Genomic DNA, 15,268 nt, shown 5'->3' with positions numbered 1-15,268 from the left:
GTTACTGCTTAAAGATGAAGGGGGGTTTGTGGCAAGGAATGAGTGTGGCTCTGGGAATTAAGTAAGTAAATTAAGTAAGTCCCCAATTTACAGCCGGCAGGGGAATGAGGACCTGTATGGCAAGGAACTAAACATTGCCAACAATCGGAGGGAGACTGGAAAGGATTCTTCCTGAAGCCTCCTGAAGAGCTCAGCCAGTCAGCACCTCGATTTCAGCCCAGCGAGGCCTCGAGCAGAGAAGCCAACCATGCTGTGCCAGACAAACTGCCAATCTGTCTCTCGGCACTATGGTCCCTGACCAATGGCCTCACGCGCCAGTCCCAGCTGTCACATCGGCCAAAGACTCTGCATCCTCAGCTGGCCCTGCAGGCCTCCCTGAGGCCCCACGCCGCCATAGTGGGCTCCTGCAGGCCCCTGAGAGCTCTGCTCATTCTCCGCAGGAACCAGGGTAAGTGCAGCGGGAGAGGACTGGCCTTGCGACTACTAGTAGAAGATGCTGAGCAAGTCTACAACCTCTCAGGGCCTCGGCTGTCTCACCTGCTTTCGTAACTGCTGACTTCCGGGCAAGCCAGACAGCTCTGGACCTGTGCCGCCAATACCAGCTGCATGTAGCTGTTTAAATTCAACTTCGGATAAAATATTGGAGGCCCAGCTAAATTTGAATTTTAGATAAATGGGTAATTTTTTAGTATAACTAAATCCCAAAAATTGCATGGGACATACTTATACTAAAAATGTATGTTTATCTGAAATTCAAATTTAACTGGGCAGTCTGTATTCTTTAATTAATAAAATTCATTTTTCAGAACAATATTAAGTCCATGGAAAAATTGTGACAATAGCAGAGTTTCCATACCCCTGACACTCAGTTCCCCCTGTCATGAACATCTTACATTGGTATGATACGTTTGTCACAATCAATGGACCACTCTTATTATTATTATTATTATTATTTTTAACTAAAGGGCATACTCTTCAGATTTCCTTAGTTTTTCCTAGAGACTTTTTTCCTATTCTTGGTACCAGAAATCATTATCTACAGGTATAGGCATCTGATTTTTTAAAAACTCACTTTGAAGCCCTGGCTGGTGTAGCAGTTGGTTGGAGCATAAAGTTTGCAGGTTTAATCCTCAGTCAGGGTGCTTAGGGTAGGCAACCAATAGATGTTTCTCGCTCACATTGATGTTTCCCACTTACATTGATGCTCCTCTCTCTCTCTCTCTCTCTCTCTCTCTCCCCCCACCCCCTTCCGCTCTCTCTAAAATCAATAAAAACATTATCCTTGGGTGAGGATTTTTTTTTAAGTCACTTTGGAGCAAAAAGTAATTAATTAATATTTTCTTTTTGTAAATAAATCAAAATTATACCATATTTTTTGTCAGATCAGCAAAAAAAAATTTTTTGGTGTGCCGCAGAATTTTAGTAATTGGTTTATGTGTACCATGAGATGAAAACGGTTGAAAATCGCTGTTCTAGAACATCAAGTAAAAGCAAACAGTCTACCCAAACATAGGTCGTTCACATACCACCCATTCTATTGTTCACTTAATATTTTCCTTTAAATGGACTTAAAAAAAAGAAAAAGAAAACCAGAGATCAGTACCTTGTGTTGTCCTTAGCAGCAGCCCAGCACCAAGGAGGGTCGAGGGTCGAGGACGGCCCAGAACAGCCAGTGGGTGGTCTAGCCCAGCTCCTTTGTATGAGCTTCTTCCATCCTGTTTTTCCTCCTCCTCAGGGAAACTGGGGACAAGTGGCCCTGTCGGTCCTGGTCCTAAGGGCCCCTGTGTCAGTCCTTCATTTGTCCTTCCTCTGGCCAAGGTCCAGCTCCTCTGGACTCCAGGGTCCCAGCAAAAGAGGCAAAGGGCTCAGCGGTCAGCCATCTTCGGGGAAGCTCTGATTCCCGGCCAGTTGCCTCCAGGCCAGGAACCTGTAGATATGCGGCTGCTGCACCTGGCAGGTTTTAAGATGCACGCGGAGAGCTTTCTAAATACTTAGATTAGGGCTGAGACCGGGTTAAAGGCATCCCAGGTGGGGCTGGTGATGAGCCACGCCTGACAGTGCTGAGGCCCACGTGCAGGATGCACAGACTCAGTGGTACCTGGGAAAGTGTTACTTAAACTTCCATTCTATTCTGGATGGGAAGCCTAAAACAGTTTTTTGCATCTCCGTTGTGATATCTCACAGAGACCAATTCAGTTCATTAGTAAAGCTACCCAGAAAATACGTATTAAACCGTAATCCCTTTTAAGTGGTAGCACAGTTGTGTAGTGGAAGACCTGAGTCTGACTGACTTTCTAAAACAGGCACGGAATATTTAATGGGAACTCTGGCTCTGCTCTTTCCTCACCTCAATGGATACAAACATAGGTGCTAACAGGCCACTCTGAGAAACTGCTTCCCTTTTCCAGGTTGCCCAGGAGGAAGGGAAAGTTAAGAGTGTGGTGTTTCCAGGTGCTAGAGCCCATGTTTCTTCTTCACCATCTTTGTCATGTCTCCGGTCCCTTGGATTAGGGACAACTAGACTGCATCCCCTCTGGGTTGCCACCATTGTATTTTGGTGATGGGTTAACTTACTTCTTGAGTTCCACAGGTTCACAGGTGGATTATATCCAGGGCCTCCCCACTACCAGATACAGATGATTTAGATGATGAGGTCCTGTAAATGGGATGAGCATTGGGGGCTGTGGGACAGGGTGAATTATTTTGCATTTGGATGGACCTGCATCTTTAGGGGCCAGAGTGCAGGCTGGGTAGGTAGAATGCCTTCCCTTCCCTCCAAAGATGCAGGCATCCTAATCCCTGGAACCTATGAATATGTTACCTTATGTGGCAAAAGGGCCTTTGCAGATGTGATTAGATAGATTAAGGGCCTTGAGCTGGGGAGATTAGCCTGGTGAGCCCAATCTAACCATGAGTCCTTAAAAGCAGAGACTAGGTGGCAAGCAAGAGAGATGAGGCAGAGTGGGAGGTCAGAGAGATTTGAAGGCTAAGAAGACACCGTGCTTCTCAGGGAGCAGCCATGTGTGTTTTGTTCACCGCGTATCCCCAGAGGCCGGGACCCAGCAGGTGTTGAGGAAGTGCTTGGTGACAGAAAGACCAATGAAGTGACTGCCTGCATTCCAGTTAATAGCCATGTGGACAAGCTCCCTCATCTCTGTGACTCCACATCTTCCCTTTGCTACAGATGACGGAGGTCAGTCACCCAGTTAATAAACAGTAGGGCTGGAGCTCAAAGTAGGACCATCGGAACCCATCTGGTTGCCAAATCCAATGCCATTCCCCACATGCTACCCCCAAGACGGCTTGGCCACAATGGGCAACACCCCCGGGATGGACAGCTGTGAAGCTTATGGCCTGCTTTTATTTCTTTGCTTCCTTCTGTGGCCACTGGCTGTCGTCCCATTTTGGATGGCACAAGCCAGCAGGGGGTGCTAGCACCTAAATGTAAAGACCATGAGCTCCCACTGGAGGACTAAGCAGGCTGAGTCTGATGAAGCAAGACTGCTGATACAAATCTTCTTAGAAAAAAGGGTTGGAGAGAACTGAAGAGAACAGCCCTTATTGGAGAATATCACAGGGCTGACTGTATTACCCAATATCCTTAAAAACAACAAACACCCATGAACTCCCAAGGCTGGTCTGAGGTGTTTCTAGATAAAAGGCATCTCAAGCCCTAGCTGGTTTGGCTCAGTGGCTAGAGCATTGGCCTACAGACTGAAGGGTCATGGGTTCGATTCCAGTTGGGGCACATGCCCGGGTTTCAGGCTCAATCCCCAGTAGCAGGTGTGCAGGAGACAGCTTATCAGTCATTCTCTCTCACCATTAATGTTTCTATCTCTCTCTCCCTCTCCCTCTCTGAAATGAATTTAAAAAAAATTTTTTTAAAAAGCCATCTCAGGATGAAAGCCCTGGACACCTCTCCTACAACATCGGACACAAGCTGGCCTGAGACCTGTCTCTGCTACAGCCTGCTAGCCAGATGCTCTTGGGCAAAGGGCTTCCATCTCCTTGGCTGCAGTTTTCATAGGCACAGGGGCAATGACACAGTAAAATGAAATAACAGGGGTAAGCTTCTAGCAGTCCCTGGCACATAACTCTTGGTTGAATTTGCATTCTTTAACCAGAGATGGTTGATGATTCTTTAGGACTAGATTTCTTCCCCCCACCCCACCCCCAACTCAGCGGTCTCCCTCCTTTTCCTCCAGACTTTTCTGTCTTTACCGAGTCGTCTTTATCTGTTCAGAACATTCTAAAACACTCTAGCAAGCACCCTCAGCCCAGTTACAAAATGCCCTGGGGTGCTTGATTTAAAAGGTACACCTAAGCATGGTCTTTAAGGGCTCCTTTCATTTGAAAACTTGTGTGCCAAGTGCAAATTCAAGAACATTGGGCCTTGCCTGACCAGAGTGGATCAGTGGTTGAGCATCGACCTATAAACCGGGAGGTCATGGTTCAATTCCTGGTCAAGGCATATGCCCGGGTTGCAGGCTTGATCCCCAGTGTGAGGCGGGCATGAGGCAGCCAATTAATGTTTCTCTTTCATCATTGATGTCTCTCTCTCTCTCCCTTCTCTGAAATAAATAAAAATATATATTTTTTAAAAAGAACATTGTGCCTTTGCTTGTATATTCCCTCTGTCTTCCTAACTACAAAACAGCCCTTCACTGAACATTTACTCACTGCCCATATATATTACACAAGGCCCGATGCTGGGTGGAGACAGAGTGAGATATAAGACACAATCACATCACTGGAGGCCCCTCCAATGCAGACAGAGAATGTGCCTATCTGCAGAGATCTGCACTGAGAAGGGGGCTCTAATCTGGTTTCTATGAACCTTCCGGGTACCATCCTGTGGACAAATCATGTCCACTTCACAGACTGACCTCCAAGCCCAAGTGCAGACAGGAAAGGGCAGGACCAGGATTGGAGCTCAGGAGTGGCTAAGTCTCTCCTTTATCTCAAGCAGGTAGGGGGGCCCTAAAAGATGTGCTTTTGCACAGCCTCCAAGATGTCTGCTAAATGTAGGTCACTATGGCAGAAAAACAATCCTCCCCCTTCTTATTCTTGCAAACAGGCAGCTGTTCAGGGAGTTTGGACCATGGCCTGAGGTTTAGCAACATGAGGCTAGGCAACACGGGACATTTGGTGGCCCAACAGATCTCAGGACCATGCCGTCACGGCCGACACCCCTGGGATTTGAAGACGACTACACACAGTGTGTCTTTCAGGTCCTTTTTCTCCTTGGCCATTAAATCAAAAACAGGCCAGGAGACAAAACACAGCTACTTCACGTGTCATTCTTTCCCCTTCCTGCTTCACCTGATGCATAAGATTTTTGTGGTAAAACATGAGCTTTACAAGAATATGCAACAGAAAGAATTAGGGAACTCAGTGATCCAAAAACCAGCTAAATGAGGAGTTTCTTTTCTTTTTTTTTCTTCTAATGTAAAGCAGTTCCAAGAAAAGTGAAGTCACAGCCCCGGGTGCTTATTTTCAGTTCTTAGAAAAGAGCCGATTTCAACAGAGAAGCAGCACGGCCCGGGCACAGTCTGGCGAGGGGGGCTTGATGATAAACCAACTTTGGTTTGGCACCAGCACACTGACACCCCTACCCAAGATGCGTTCCCATTTGATGAGGTCAAGGAGGAAACGTTAGCCGAAACAGTGAGAGATACTATATTCAGGGAAACCACAGGAGCTCAGCTAACATGCTGAAGCGGCAGGGAGCCACAGGGAGCCACGGGCAGTCTGTGGGACTGTGGGGAAAACAGGGCACCCTCCTTTTCCCACCTCCCACACTGCTGCGTTCCTTCGCTGCTCAGGCAGCCATACCAGCCCAATTAGCAATTTTCAATCGGACATTACTTACCAGAAGTTAGGTAGGGGCAAACAGGGTAGAACATGGCAGAGGTTCTCAGCAACCCGGCTCAATTTTCTAGAAGAAAAGCAGGTCTCAGATAAGGGGAGCCGCAGTCTAAGGTCTTAAGGGGCCTACCACATACCCAGTTCAAGGGCTGCTATTGGGAGCTCCATCATTGTGAAAAAAAGCTTTAACCTAAGAATCCTATAACTGAGGTCCCATGGACTACATCAAAATTAAATGTCAAGGTAATCAAAAGCAGCTGATCTACTGTCGCACTCAGGAGGAGCCTAAGGAGACAGGAGGACTGAATGTAATGGGGTGTCCTGGAGGGGATCCTGGAACAAGAAAAGGACATTAGAAAAAAACAAAGAAAATCTAAAGTATAGACTTTAGTTAATACCTCAATATTGGTTCATTGATTATAACAAACGTACCATACTAATGTAAGATGTTAATAATAAAGGAAACGGGATGTGGTATATGGGAACTCTTTGTACTGTCTTTGTAATTTTTCTGTATACCTAAAATTATTCTAAAAAATATATAGTTTTTAAAGGCGACCTATGGATGTAAGAACTTACTATTCCTCTCAGCAACTATCATTTGGTGGCTACCATGTGCCAGGCACACATGAAAGTGATTTAGATGCATCTTCATTTATTCCTCACATCAGGTGCTATGAGCTGGGTATAATCTGCATCTTATAGATGAGGAAATTAAAGCTCAGAGAGGTTAGGTAACTTGTTTACAGTCACACAGCAAGTTTAACAACAAATGAAGGGCTCATATTCAGGTCTATAGGCCTGCAAAGCTCCAGAAATAGCTCAGCAACATTGCCTGAAAATCCCCAAACTCTGAACATAAACCTCCTCAAAACAAGTTTCAAGAGGTCAACAAACCCAGATCAGTAATAAAAATGATGCATTATTTCCAATTTGCCCACCTTTAAAAGAAAATGCAACATAGCAAATCCAAAACACTGAAAATACCAAATGCTGGTGAGGATTTAGAACAACAAAAACTCATATACTGCTGATGAGAAAGCAAAAGGGTATAGTCACTTTGGAAGACAGTCCTAGAGACTGAAGATGTGTTCCCCCATATTCCTACGATGAAATGTGGGGGCCTTTGAGGTGATTAGATCAGGATGGCAGAGCCCTCATGAATGGGATCAGGACCCTTGTAAGAGACCCCCCAGCTCCCTTCTCTGCTGCCACATGAAGACACGGTAAAAGGACAGCCATCTCTGAACCAGGAAGCAGCACCTTCATTCTGCCAGTACACTGATCTTGAACTCTCAGCCTTCAAAACTGCGGAAAATAAATTTCAATTGTTTTTAGGCCCCCGAGTCTATGGCGTTTGTTATAGTAGCCCCAAGGAACTGAGACAGTCTGGCCATTTCTTACAAGGTTAAACATAGGCTTGCACATGATCACCAGTTGTGCTCCCAGGCATTTACTCTGGCAAGTAGAAAACATGTCCACAAAAACCTGCACACAAATGTTCATTTAAGCTCTATTAATAATTGCAAAAACTGGAATCAAATCGATGTCCTTCAGTAGGTACATGGGTAAAAAGCATGGTACATCATACAATGGAGTATTATTCAGCAATAAGAATAATCGGGCCCTGGTCAGTGTGGCTCGGTTGAGTACCATCTTATGCAACATAAGTTTGCTGGCCCAATTCCCAGTCACAGCACATGCCCAGATTATGAGCTCGATCCCCAGTAGGGGGCATGCAGGAGGCAGCCAATGTTCACTCTATCATCGATATTTTTCTCTCTCCCTCTAAAAATATCAAGTTTAAAAATCTTAAAAAAAAAGAAATTGGTATCAAGTTGTGAAAAGACATGGAGAAATGTTAAATGTATATCCCTAAGTCAAAGAAGCCAGTCTGAAAAAAAACAAAAAACTATATCCTGTATGATTCCAACTATATGACATACTGGAAAAGGCAAAACTATGGAGGTAATAGGCAAATAAATCAGTGGTCATGAAGGGGGAGGAAGGGATGAACAGGCGGAGCACACAGGATTTTCAGGGCAGTGAAACTATGCAGTATGATACCATAATGGTAGATAAATGTAAAACGTATACAACTGTGTATCACAAAGAGTGACCTATAATGTAAATTATGGACGTTAGTTAATAACAATGTATCATGAATTATAAGAGAAACTGAGGAACGGGGTATATGGGAACTATGTACTTTTTGCTCTTTTTTTCCTATAAATATAAAGATGCTCTAAAACGGGGTCTATTAAAAAAAACATACAGCATGTAAAACAATTTATTAGTGGTAGAAGATAAATAATCCAGCAAAACTCGACAGCAATGTTGAAACAAAACCTGACTCCTTTGACATTTATAATCTAAAGGGAAAAGAGGGTTGAGTAAGAAGCAGAGAGCAGGAATCCAGTGTTCAATATAATCCCAACAAATAGTCCTTCCATACCAAAAATGTAGAACTCTACACAGGAGGATGCTCCCTTGAAGTATCTCATCAAATGTTAAAAGACCGAAGTTAAAGTTGAGTGAATGCCTGAAAGTTGTTCTCAATCTTTAATTTTAATTTCAACAAGAATTTCAGCATGTCCTATCATCACCACATCTAAGAGAAATGGAACATAAGGGTTGAGTGGTGTTCAAGAGAGCTGTGTCTCTGAGAGGCTGCTGTACCGCTTGACTTGCAAACTGGATATGGAAGTTGTTGATGGAGAAGACGTGGGGCCATGATGTCATTCTTCTTTCATGCAGTCTATTTTCCTGCCCATAACCACACTTTAATCACCACGGACAATGACTGAGATTCAAAGTTTGTACCATAAAATAGGATCGCAGCAGTAATGGAAAAAGTATCATCACTAGTAAAACCTGAGAAATGCAACATGAGATTTCTGTGTGCTTTAGAGAGAATGAACACACACAAACCAAAACAGAGAGAGAGAACGAACACAACATCTGCTTTTCATCAAAGCACAGGGGCAGCAGGGGCTGAGTTAACTGGAGTGTCCCAGCATTTAGAAATCCTACATCTGGACAACTGGTGAGCCAAAGCAAAGCTCTCCGAGGAACTTTTGAGAAATACACATTGAACAATGTCCGTGAAATCCACATGGAATAAGAACTTAAGTCCTTTCAGAATTTCTGTTGTTTTTAATGACACTTCCAACATCATCTAAGGAATATTCCTGTGTAAATCTTCTACTTCCAGTGCCCACATGCTTTCATGGACGGGATTATCAGAGAGATCTGTCATCTTCACAGCCTGAAGGCAAGGCTCAGGGCTATAGGCCTGAATCACTCCCATTACCATCACGTACTTTCCTAGAAGAAAAAAAGACCATGGTAATATTCACATTGATAGAAAAAAAACAAAAACAAAACAGACCCAGTCCTTCAGAGGGCTTCACTTTATCAGAGAGGCAAATTGGAGACTTTAAAGAAAAAAAAATGCAGAGTAGAGATCAAAATGCCAAGGCGGTCAGTGATCTATCTATCTATCTATCTATCTATCTATCTATCTATCTATCTATCTATCTAAAAAGAGCAAAAAGTACACAGTTCCTGTATATTCCCTTCATCAGTTTCTCCTATTAACATCTTGCATTGCTGGAATACATCTTACCTTATAATAGAGAAACATGCAAATTGACCGCACCTCCGCTATGCCCACGATTGGGCCGGCAGGAGGCTGGGGGCGGGACTCCGGGTGGCATATCCGCCGTTGAGAAGATCAAGATGGCGGTGCCCAGAGGCCGGGCCCATGCCGCCGCTCCCGGGGGTGCCTGGGGCGATCGGCACCCCGGGGGGGTGTGGCCGGGCCCATGCCGCCGCCCCCCGGAGTGTCTGGGGCGATCGGCACCCCAGGGGGGCGTGGCCCGGCCCATGCCGCCGCTCCCCGGGGTGCCTGGGGCGATCGGCACCCCAGGGGGCGTGGCCGGGCCCATCGACACCCCGGGGGCATGACTAGCCCATGCCGCCGCTCCCCGGGGTGCCTGGGGCGATGGGCACCCCGGGGGGCGTGGCTGGGCCCATCGGCACCCCGGGGGGGCGTAGCCGGGCCCATTCAGCCGCTCCTGGGGGTGCCTGGGGCGATCGGCATCCCGGGGGGGGCATGGCCGGGCCCATCGGCACCCCGGGGGGGCGTGGCCGGACCCATGCCGCCGCTCCTGTGGGTGCCTGGGGCCATCGGCACCCCGGGGGGCGTGGCCGAGCCCATGTCGCCACTCCCTGGGGTGCCTGGGGCGATCGGCACCCCGGGGGACGTGGCCGGGCCCATCGGCACCCGGGGGGGCGTGGCCGGGCCCATGCCGCTGCTCCCGGGGGTGCCTGGGGCGATCGGCACCCCGGGGGACGTGGCCGGGCCCATCGGCACCCCAGGGGGGCGTGGCCGGGCCCATGCCGCCGCTCCCGGGGGTGCCTGCAGCGATCGGCACCCCGGGGGGGCGTGGCCGGGCCCATCAGCACCCGGGGGACGTGGCCGGGCCCATCGGCACCCCGGGGGGGCGTAGCCAGGCCCATTCAGCCGCTCCCCGGGGTGCCTGGGGCGATCAGCACCCCGGGGGGCGATCGGCCACGGGGGGGGCGTGGCCGGACCCCTCCCGGGGTCCCGGGGGCGATCGGCCACCCGGGGGGGTGTGGCCGGGCCCCTCCCGCCCCTCCCGGGGGTTCCGGGGGTCGATCGGCCACTTGGGGGGGCGTGGCCCGGCCCCTCCCGCCCCTCCCAGGGGTCCAGGGGGGTGATCGGCCACCTGGGGGGGGGCGTGGCCGGCCCCTCCTGCCCCTCCCAGGGGTCCAGGGGGGTGATTGGCCACCTGGGGGGCGTGGCCGGGCCCATCCCGCCCCTCCCGCCGCTCAAGGGTGTCCCAGGGGCCAAGGCTTTCCGGGCCTTGGGCACCAGTGGGCAGCCTGCACGGATCGCAGGAAACCACTGGGGGTCGGCTCCTGCGATCCTTAGCAAGGATGTTGGGTGCCGCGGAGCCCAAGGCCACCGCCCGGGGCCAAGCCCCGACCCTGAAAAAGGCAGAAGGCGGTGGCCACAGCCAAGGCCTGGGTCCCTGGTGCCGGCAGAAAACTGGTGCAGGCAGCCAGGTGAATGAAGGTCTATTGCACGAATCTTCGTGCAAACGGGCTACTAGTCTACACTAATAAAAGAGAAAGATGCAAATTGACCATACTTTCACGACGCCCACCAGCCAATCAGGAGTGAGTATGCAAATTACCCCAACAAAAAATGGAAGGTTAATTTGCATACACAGATACCGAGTGGCCAGAGGCGGGACGCAGGCGTCCCACACTGCCCCAGTTGCTCCGGGCCTGTGGTCAGCGTGGGAAAGCAGAAAGGTAGCTCCAGGTCAGAGCAAAGGCAGAAAGGTGGCTCTGGGCTGGAGTGAAGGCAGTGCTGGAAGCCAGGGGAAGGAAGGCCCATTCTTGCATGAATCTTCATGCATTGGGACTTTAGTTTGTTATAATTGATGACACATTATTATTAACTAAAGTCCATAATTTACATTATGGGTCACTCTTTGTAATATACAGTTCTGTAAGTTTTACATTTATCTACCATTCTGGTATCATACCACATAGTTTCACTGCCCTAAGTTCAACATTTAATTTGGAACATGACATCTGTATATTCTTTGGTTTCTGGTTTTCAAATGTTAAAAAAATAAAAATAAAAATCAGCAAGCTACCATCTTGCACAAAACAATCACGCCCAAGGAATGGAAAAGACTCACATCAGAGTATGAGCTATAGTTAGACAGACTGCTCTCAGGAAGGGGCAGAAAACCCAAGCTTTCTCTTGTCCTTGTTCCTTGCTCAAAGCCACAGAGTATGTGACTGGTTGCAGTCATGGGACCAATCCTCTTTCTGCAAAGACAGCCCCTAACAGCCCCAAAGCAAATCCAATTTTCCCTCCATGTTGCCAAAAGTTCTGGGCAAGCTACAGCACCCCTCCACCCCACCCCCTGCTGCCCCGTTGTTCTAACTGCCTAGGACCAATCCCTGCCACCTCATCCTTTATCCTGACCACCAGCTGGGTACACATAAGCAAATCAACAAGAGGGCAGGCTGCCATCAGGATGATCTAATGACATATTAACTGTGACTCTCTTCCCATTCTAGTGGAGAAGTGGCTCTCCTTGAAAGCAAAACTTGGCAGGTCTTAACCACACAAAACTCAATTGTATAAAAATACCCAAACACAGCAGGAGGGGCAGGCACGCTGCCAGGCCCCCTCCATGCCCTTCCAGGCCACTTTAATCACAATGCCTCCAACAGCCGGGCTGAGTCTGCATGTGAGTCTGACTGAAGGAAGCCAGGCAAGCTGACACCTGACCCTCTGGTTTTCAACTCCTGAAAGGATGTACTTAGGTTTCTCTGAACTCACCTCCAGATTCTACTAAGCAAATAACATAGCATTCCTCAGTGACAGAGGCTAGTTCTAAAAATACATTTGCCATACTCTCTGTGAATGGCCCTAAAGTGCTGGTAAAGAGAGAATCCTCAAAAAACAAACAAACAAACATGAATAAAGACACAGGAAAGAAAGAACAAGCTCAAGGAGATCCTAACCAGGAGAGGCTAACAGGAGCTGCACTGTGAAGGCACCCACAACTAGAGGGATGAGCTCAAAGGCATGCGTGCTTTCCTCCCTGAGATCAGACAAGCTGGCTACTAGTCTTGTCCATCATTCCTTCTCCTCCACAGTCTCTCCCCACTGTCTCCCCTTGCCCTCTATGGTCAGGCCTTCATCCCCTGCCCATTTCAATCGCTGCTTCCTCTTCACAACCATCCCTATTGCACTGAGTCAGCGACCTTTCTCAAATGCAGCTCCTGCCTCCAGAACCCTCTGATTACAATGCGCAGTCTTGGTCATTGTTTGTTTCCCCCCTCTCCACTGCAGACTGGGAGAGTTCTGACTCAATTCTGCATATGCAGCACCTGACATTTATGGAAACAAACTGCTGGCTGTTCCAGAGGAGAAAGCAGTGGGGGTACAGCACTGACGCGATGACTATAGCCAAAGGCCACCTTGAAACAGGCAGGTCCTTCCACAAACAGCTCAGCAGGATGGGAGCCCTCCCACCTTTCACTGCTGCCCCACATTCTGCTTCAGGTTCCCCAAAGGTACGGGGCTCTCTCTCACCTCCAAGCCTCTACACATGCTGTTCCATAGACCTGGACAATCTCCTGCCTCAGGTAGACATAGGGTGACCAATTGTTCTGGTTTTAAAACTGGAAGTTCTACAGCCTGGACCCCCTTCCGCCCTAGGCAACCTGGGTAGATTGGACCCTACAGGTAACTCCAACACATCCTTCAGGTCACCTCCTCTAATAAGCCTTCCCTGACCCTACAGGCCTGGGCCAGTTGTCGCTCCTCTGGCAACCTGTGCTCAGGCCTAGATATTACTTCGTGTTTTAGTGGTCTGTTTACTTTCTTGGCTCTCTGTCTGCAGGCAGTAACGAGGCTGCCAATCGAGATTTGGTATTAAGAAGAGGCAATGGCATGACCCCTGCCAGCAAGCATTCAGGCAGTGGGTAAGTCAGACAGGTTCACCAATGCCCATCAGTTCAAATGCTAAGGTACCCACTGATGCCAAACTTATGCCATGGGCGACACCAAGCAGCTCGGGTTACATGCTAGGCCAAGGGTCAGCAAACTTTTTCTGTAGAGGGCCAGATACTTACAATATTTCAGACTTTGCAGGTGATAGTGTGTCTATCACAACTACTTAATTCTGTAGTTGATATTATATAAATGAATGTGTCACAATAAAACTTTACTTAGAGCCCTGGCCGGTGTGGCTCAGTTGATTAAGCATAATCCAGTGCACCCAAAGGTCACAGGTTGATTCTCACTCAAAGAACATGCCCAGGTTTCGGGGTGAGTGTGGAAGGCAACCAATCGATGTTGCTCTCTTTCCCTCTCCCTTCCACTCTCTCTAAAATCTACAAAAAGAAAAAATACAGAAATATATTAAAATTTTATCTCAAAAAATAACTTGAATATTACTTCTGATTTTTTCAACTATTTGAAGTGTAAAAACCGTTTTTAGTTTGTCGACCATTTGAAGAGAGGAGGCAGCCTGCAGTTCACTGAGCCAGTGCTAGACTAATGCTGCAGCAGAAGGCTGAGAGGGAGGGACGCTGAACAATGGGGCAGGGGCTGGGGCAAGAAGGGAACAGGAGTATTTCACTGTAAGGCACAACGGTCACTATTTTTTGAACTATCACAATTTTTTTGAAAAATCACCTCCTGGGAGGGGGTTTGTTACAAAAACAATGCTGGGGGTCCCTTCCCTGGAGATTACAACTAGGTTTGTGTGTATGTGTATGCGTGCGCTGCGTGCAGTGTGTGTGTGTGTGGGGGGGGGGGGGGGCGCTGGTCCTGGGAGCCTGCATTTTAAAAGATCCGGCTGCAGGTAATGCCTATCATCAGGTCAGCTTGGGCGACGCTAGATTGGGCTTGGAACCGGAGGGAAGGGTCCTGAATCAGGGAACCAGCACTGGCAAAGCCCGGAGGAGGGACGACCAGGCCCTGCCCTCTGGCTGCACAAAACACGGGTCAGCCCCGAGTTCCACTCTGGCCATTACCTGGGGCGACGCAGGGCCGCCCGCGCGGCACCCGGTCCAGGCCGCACACCGAGAAGGCCCCGCTCGGGTCCCGCAGCCGCGCCTTGCCGCCGCCCGCCTCCACCACCGTGCCCTGCATCCACACGGCCGTCAGCTCCAGCGGCGCGCGGCCCGCCGCCGCCCGTGACAGCCGCCACGCGCCCGGGCCGCCTTCCGTGTTGCGCCGCAGCTGCTCCGCCAGCACCTTGATCGGCGGTGACGACGGCAGCCTCACGGCCCCCGGGCCCCCGCCAGAAAACGAGTCCGCCCCCGCTGCCGCCGCCATGATGCTTGGCGGCCACTTTCCCGCCAACTTTGAAAGGCAGCGGGGCCGGCCTACGGACACCAATCAGGGGAGAGCTGGAGGAGCCGGCCAATGGTCGGTCAGAAGGCGGGACCTCCCGGTGGAGCGGCCCACACAAGCCAACAGGAGTGCGCATGCGCACGTAAAGTAAATACCAGCCCCCAAGCTGGGAATGAATGGATATAATGAATTAAAAGAGAATAAATAAATAAAGGGAGCCCGGCCTGTGTGGCTCAATGGTTGAGCTGTGTGGCTCAATGGTCTACCTATGAACCAGAAGGTCTCTGTTAGATTCCAGGTCAGGGCACATTCCCCGGGTTGTGGGCTCAATCCCTAGTGGGGGGCACATAGCAGGCAGCCAGGCAGCCAATCAATGATTATCATCATTGATGTTCCTATCTCTCCCTTCCTCCCTCCCTCCCCACCTTCCCTGCCTCCCTCCTTCCTTTCCTCCCTCCCTTCCCTCCTTCCTTCCTC

General features: G+C 49.3%; 1 protein-coding gene across 1 annotated transcript; it reads right to left on the bottom strand.

Moving 5' to 3' along the window:
• Positions 1 to 8,144: 8,144 nt before the first annotated feature.
• RMI2 (RecQ mediated genome instability 2) lies at positions 8,145 to 14,773 on the bottom strand (the record flags this gene model as incomplete). Its single annotated transcript, XM_079791088.1, has 2 exons — positions 8,145 to 9,195; positions 14,470 to 14,773. The coding sequence occupies 2 exons, from the start codon at positions 14,771 to 14,773 to the stop codon at positions 9,047 to 9,049; spliced, it is 453 nt and encodes a 150-aa protein (XP_079647214.1). The 3' UTR covers positions 8,145 to 9,046.
• Positions 14,774 to 15,268: the final 495 nt, after the last annotated feature.

This window comes from Cnephaeus nilssonii (assembly GCF_951640355.1).
Source record: "Cnephaeus nilssonii genome assembly, chromosome: 2".
Lineage (NCBI taxonomy): Eukaryota > Metazoa > Chordata > Mammalia > Chiroptera > Vespertilionidae > Cnephaeus > Cnephaeus nilssonii.
Note: the sequence above shows the minus strand (reverse complement) of the source record. Positions and strands in the feature narration are given on the sequence as shown.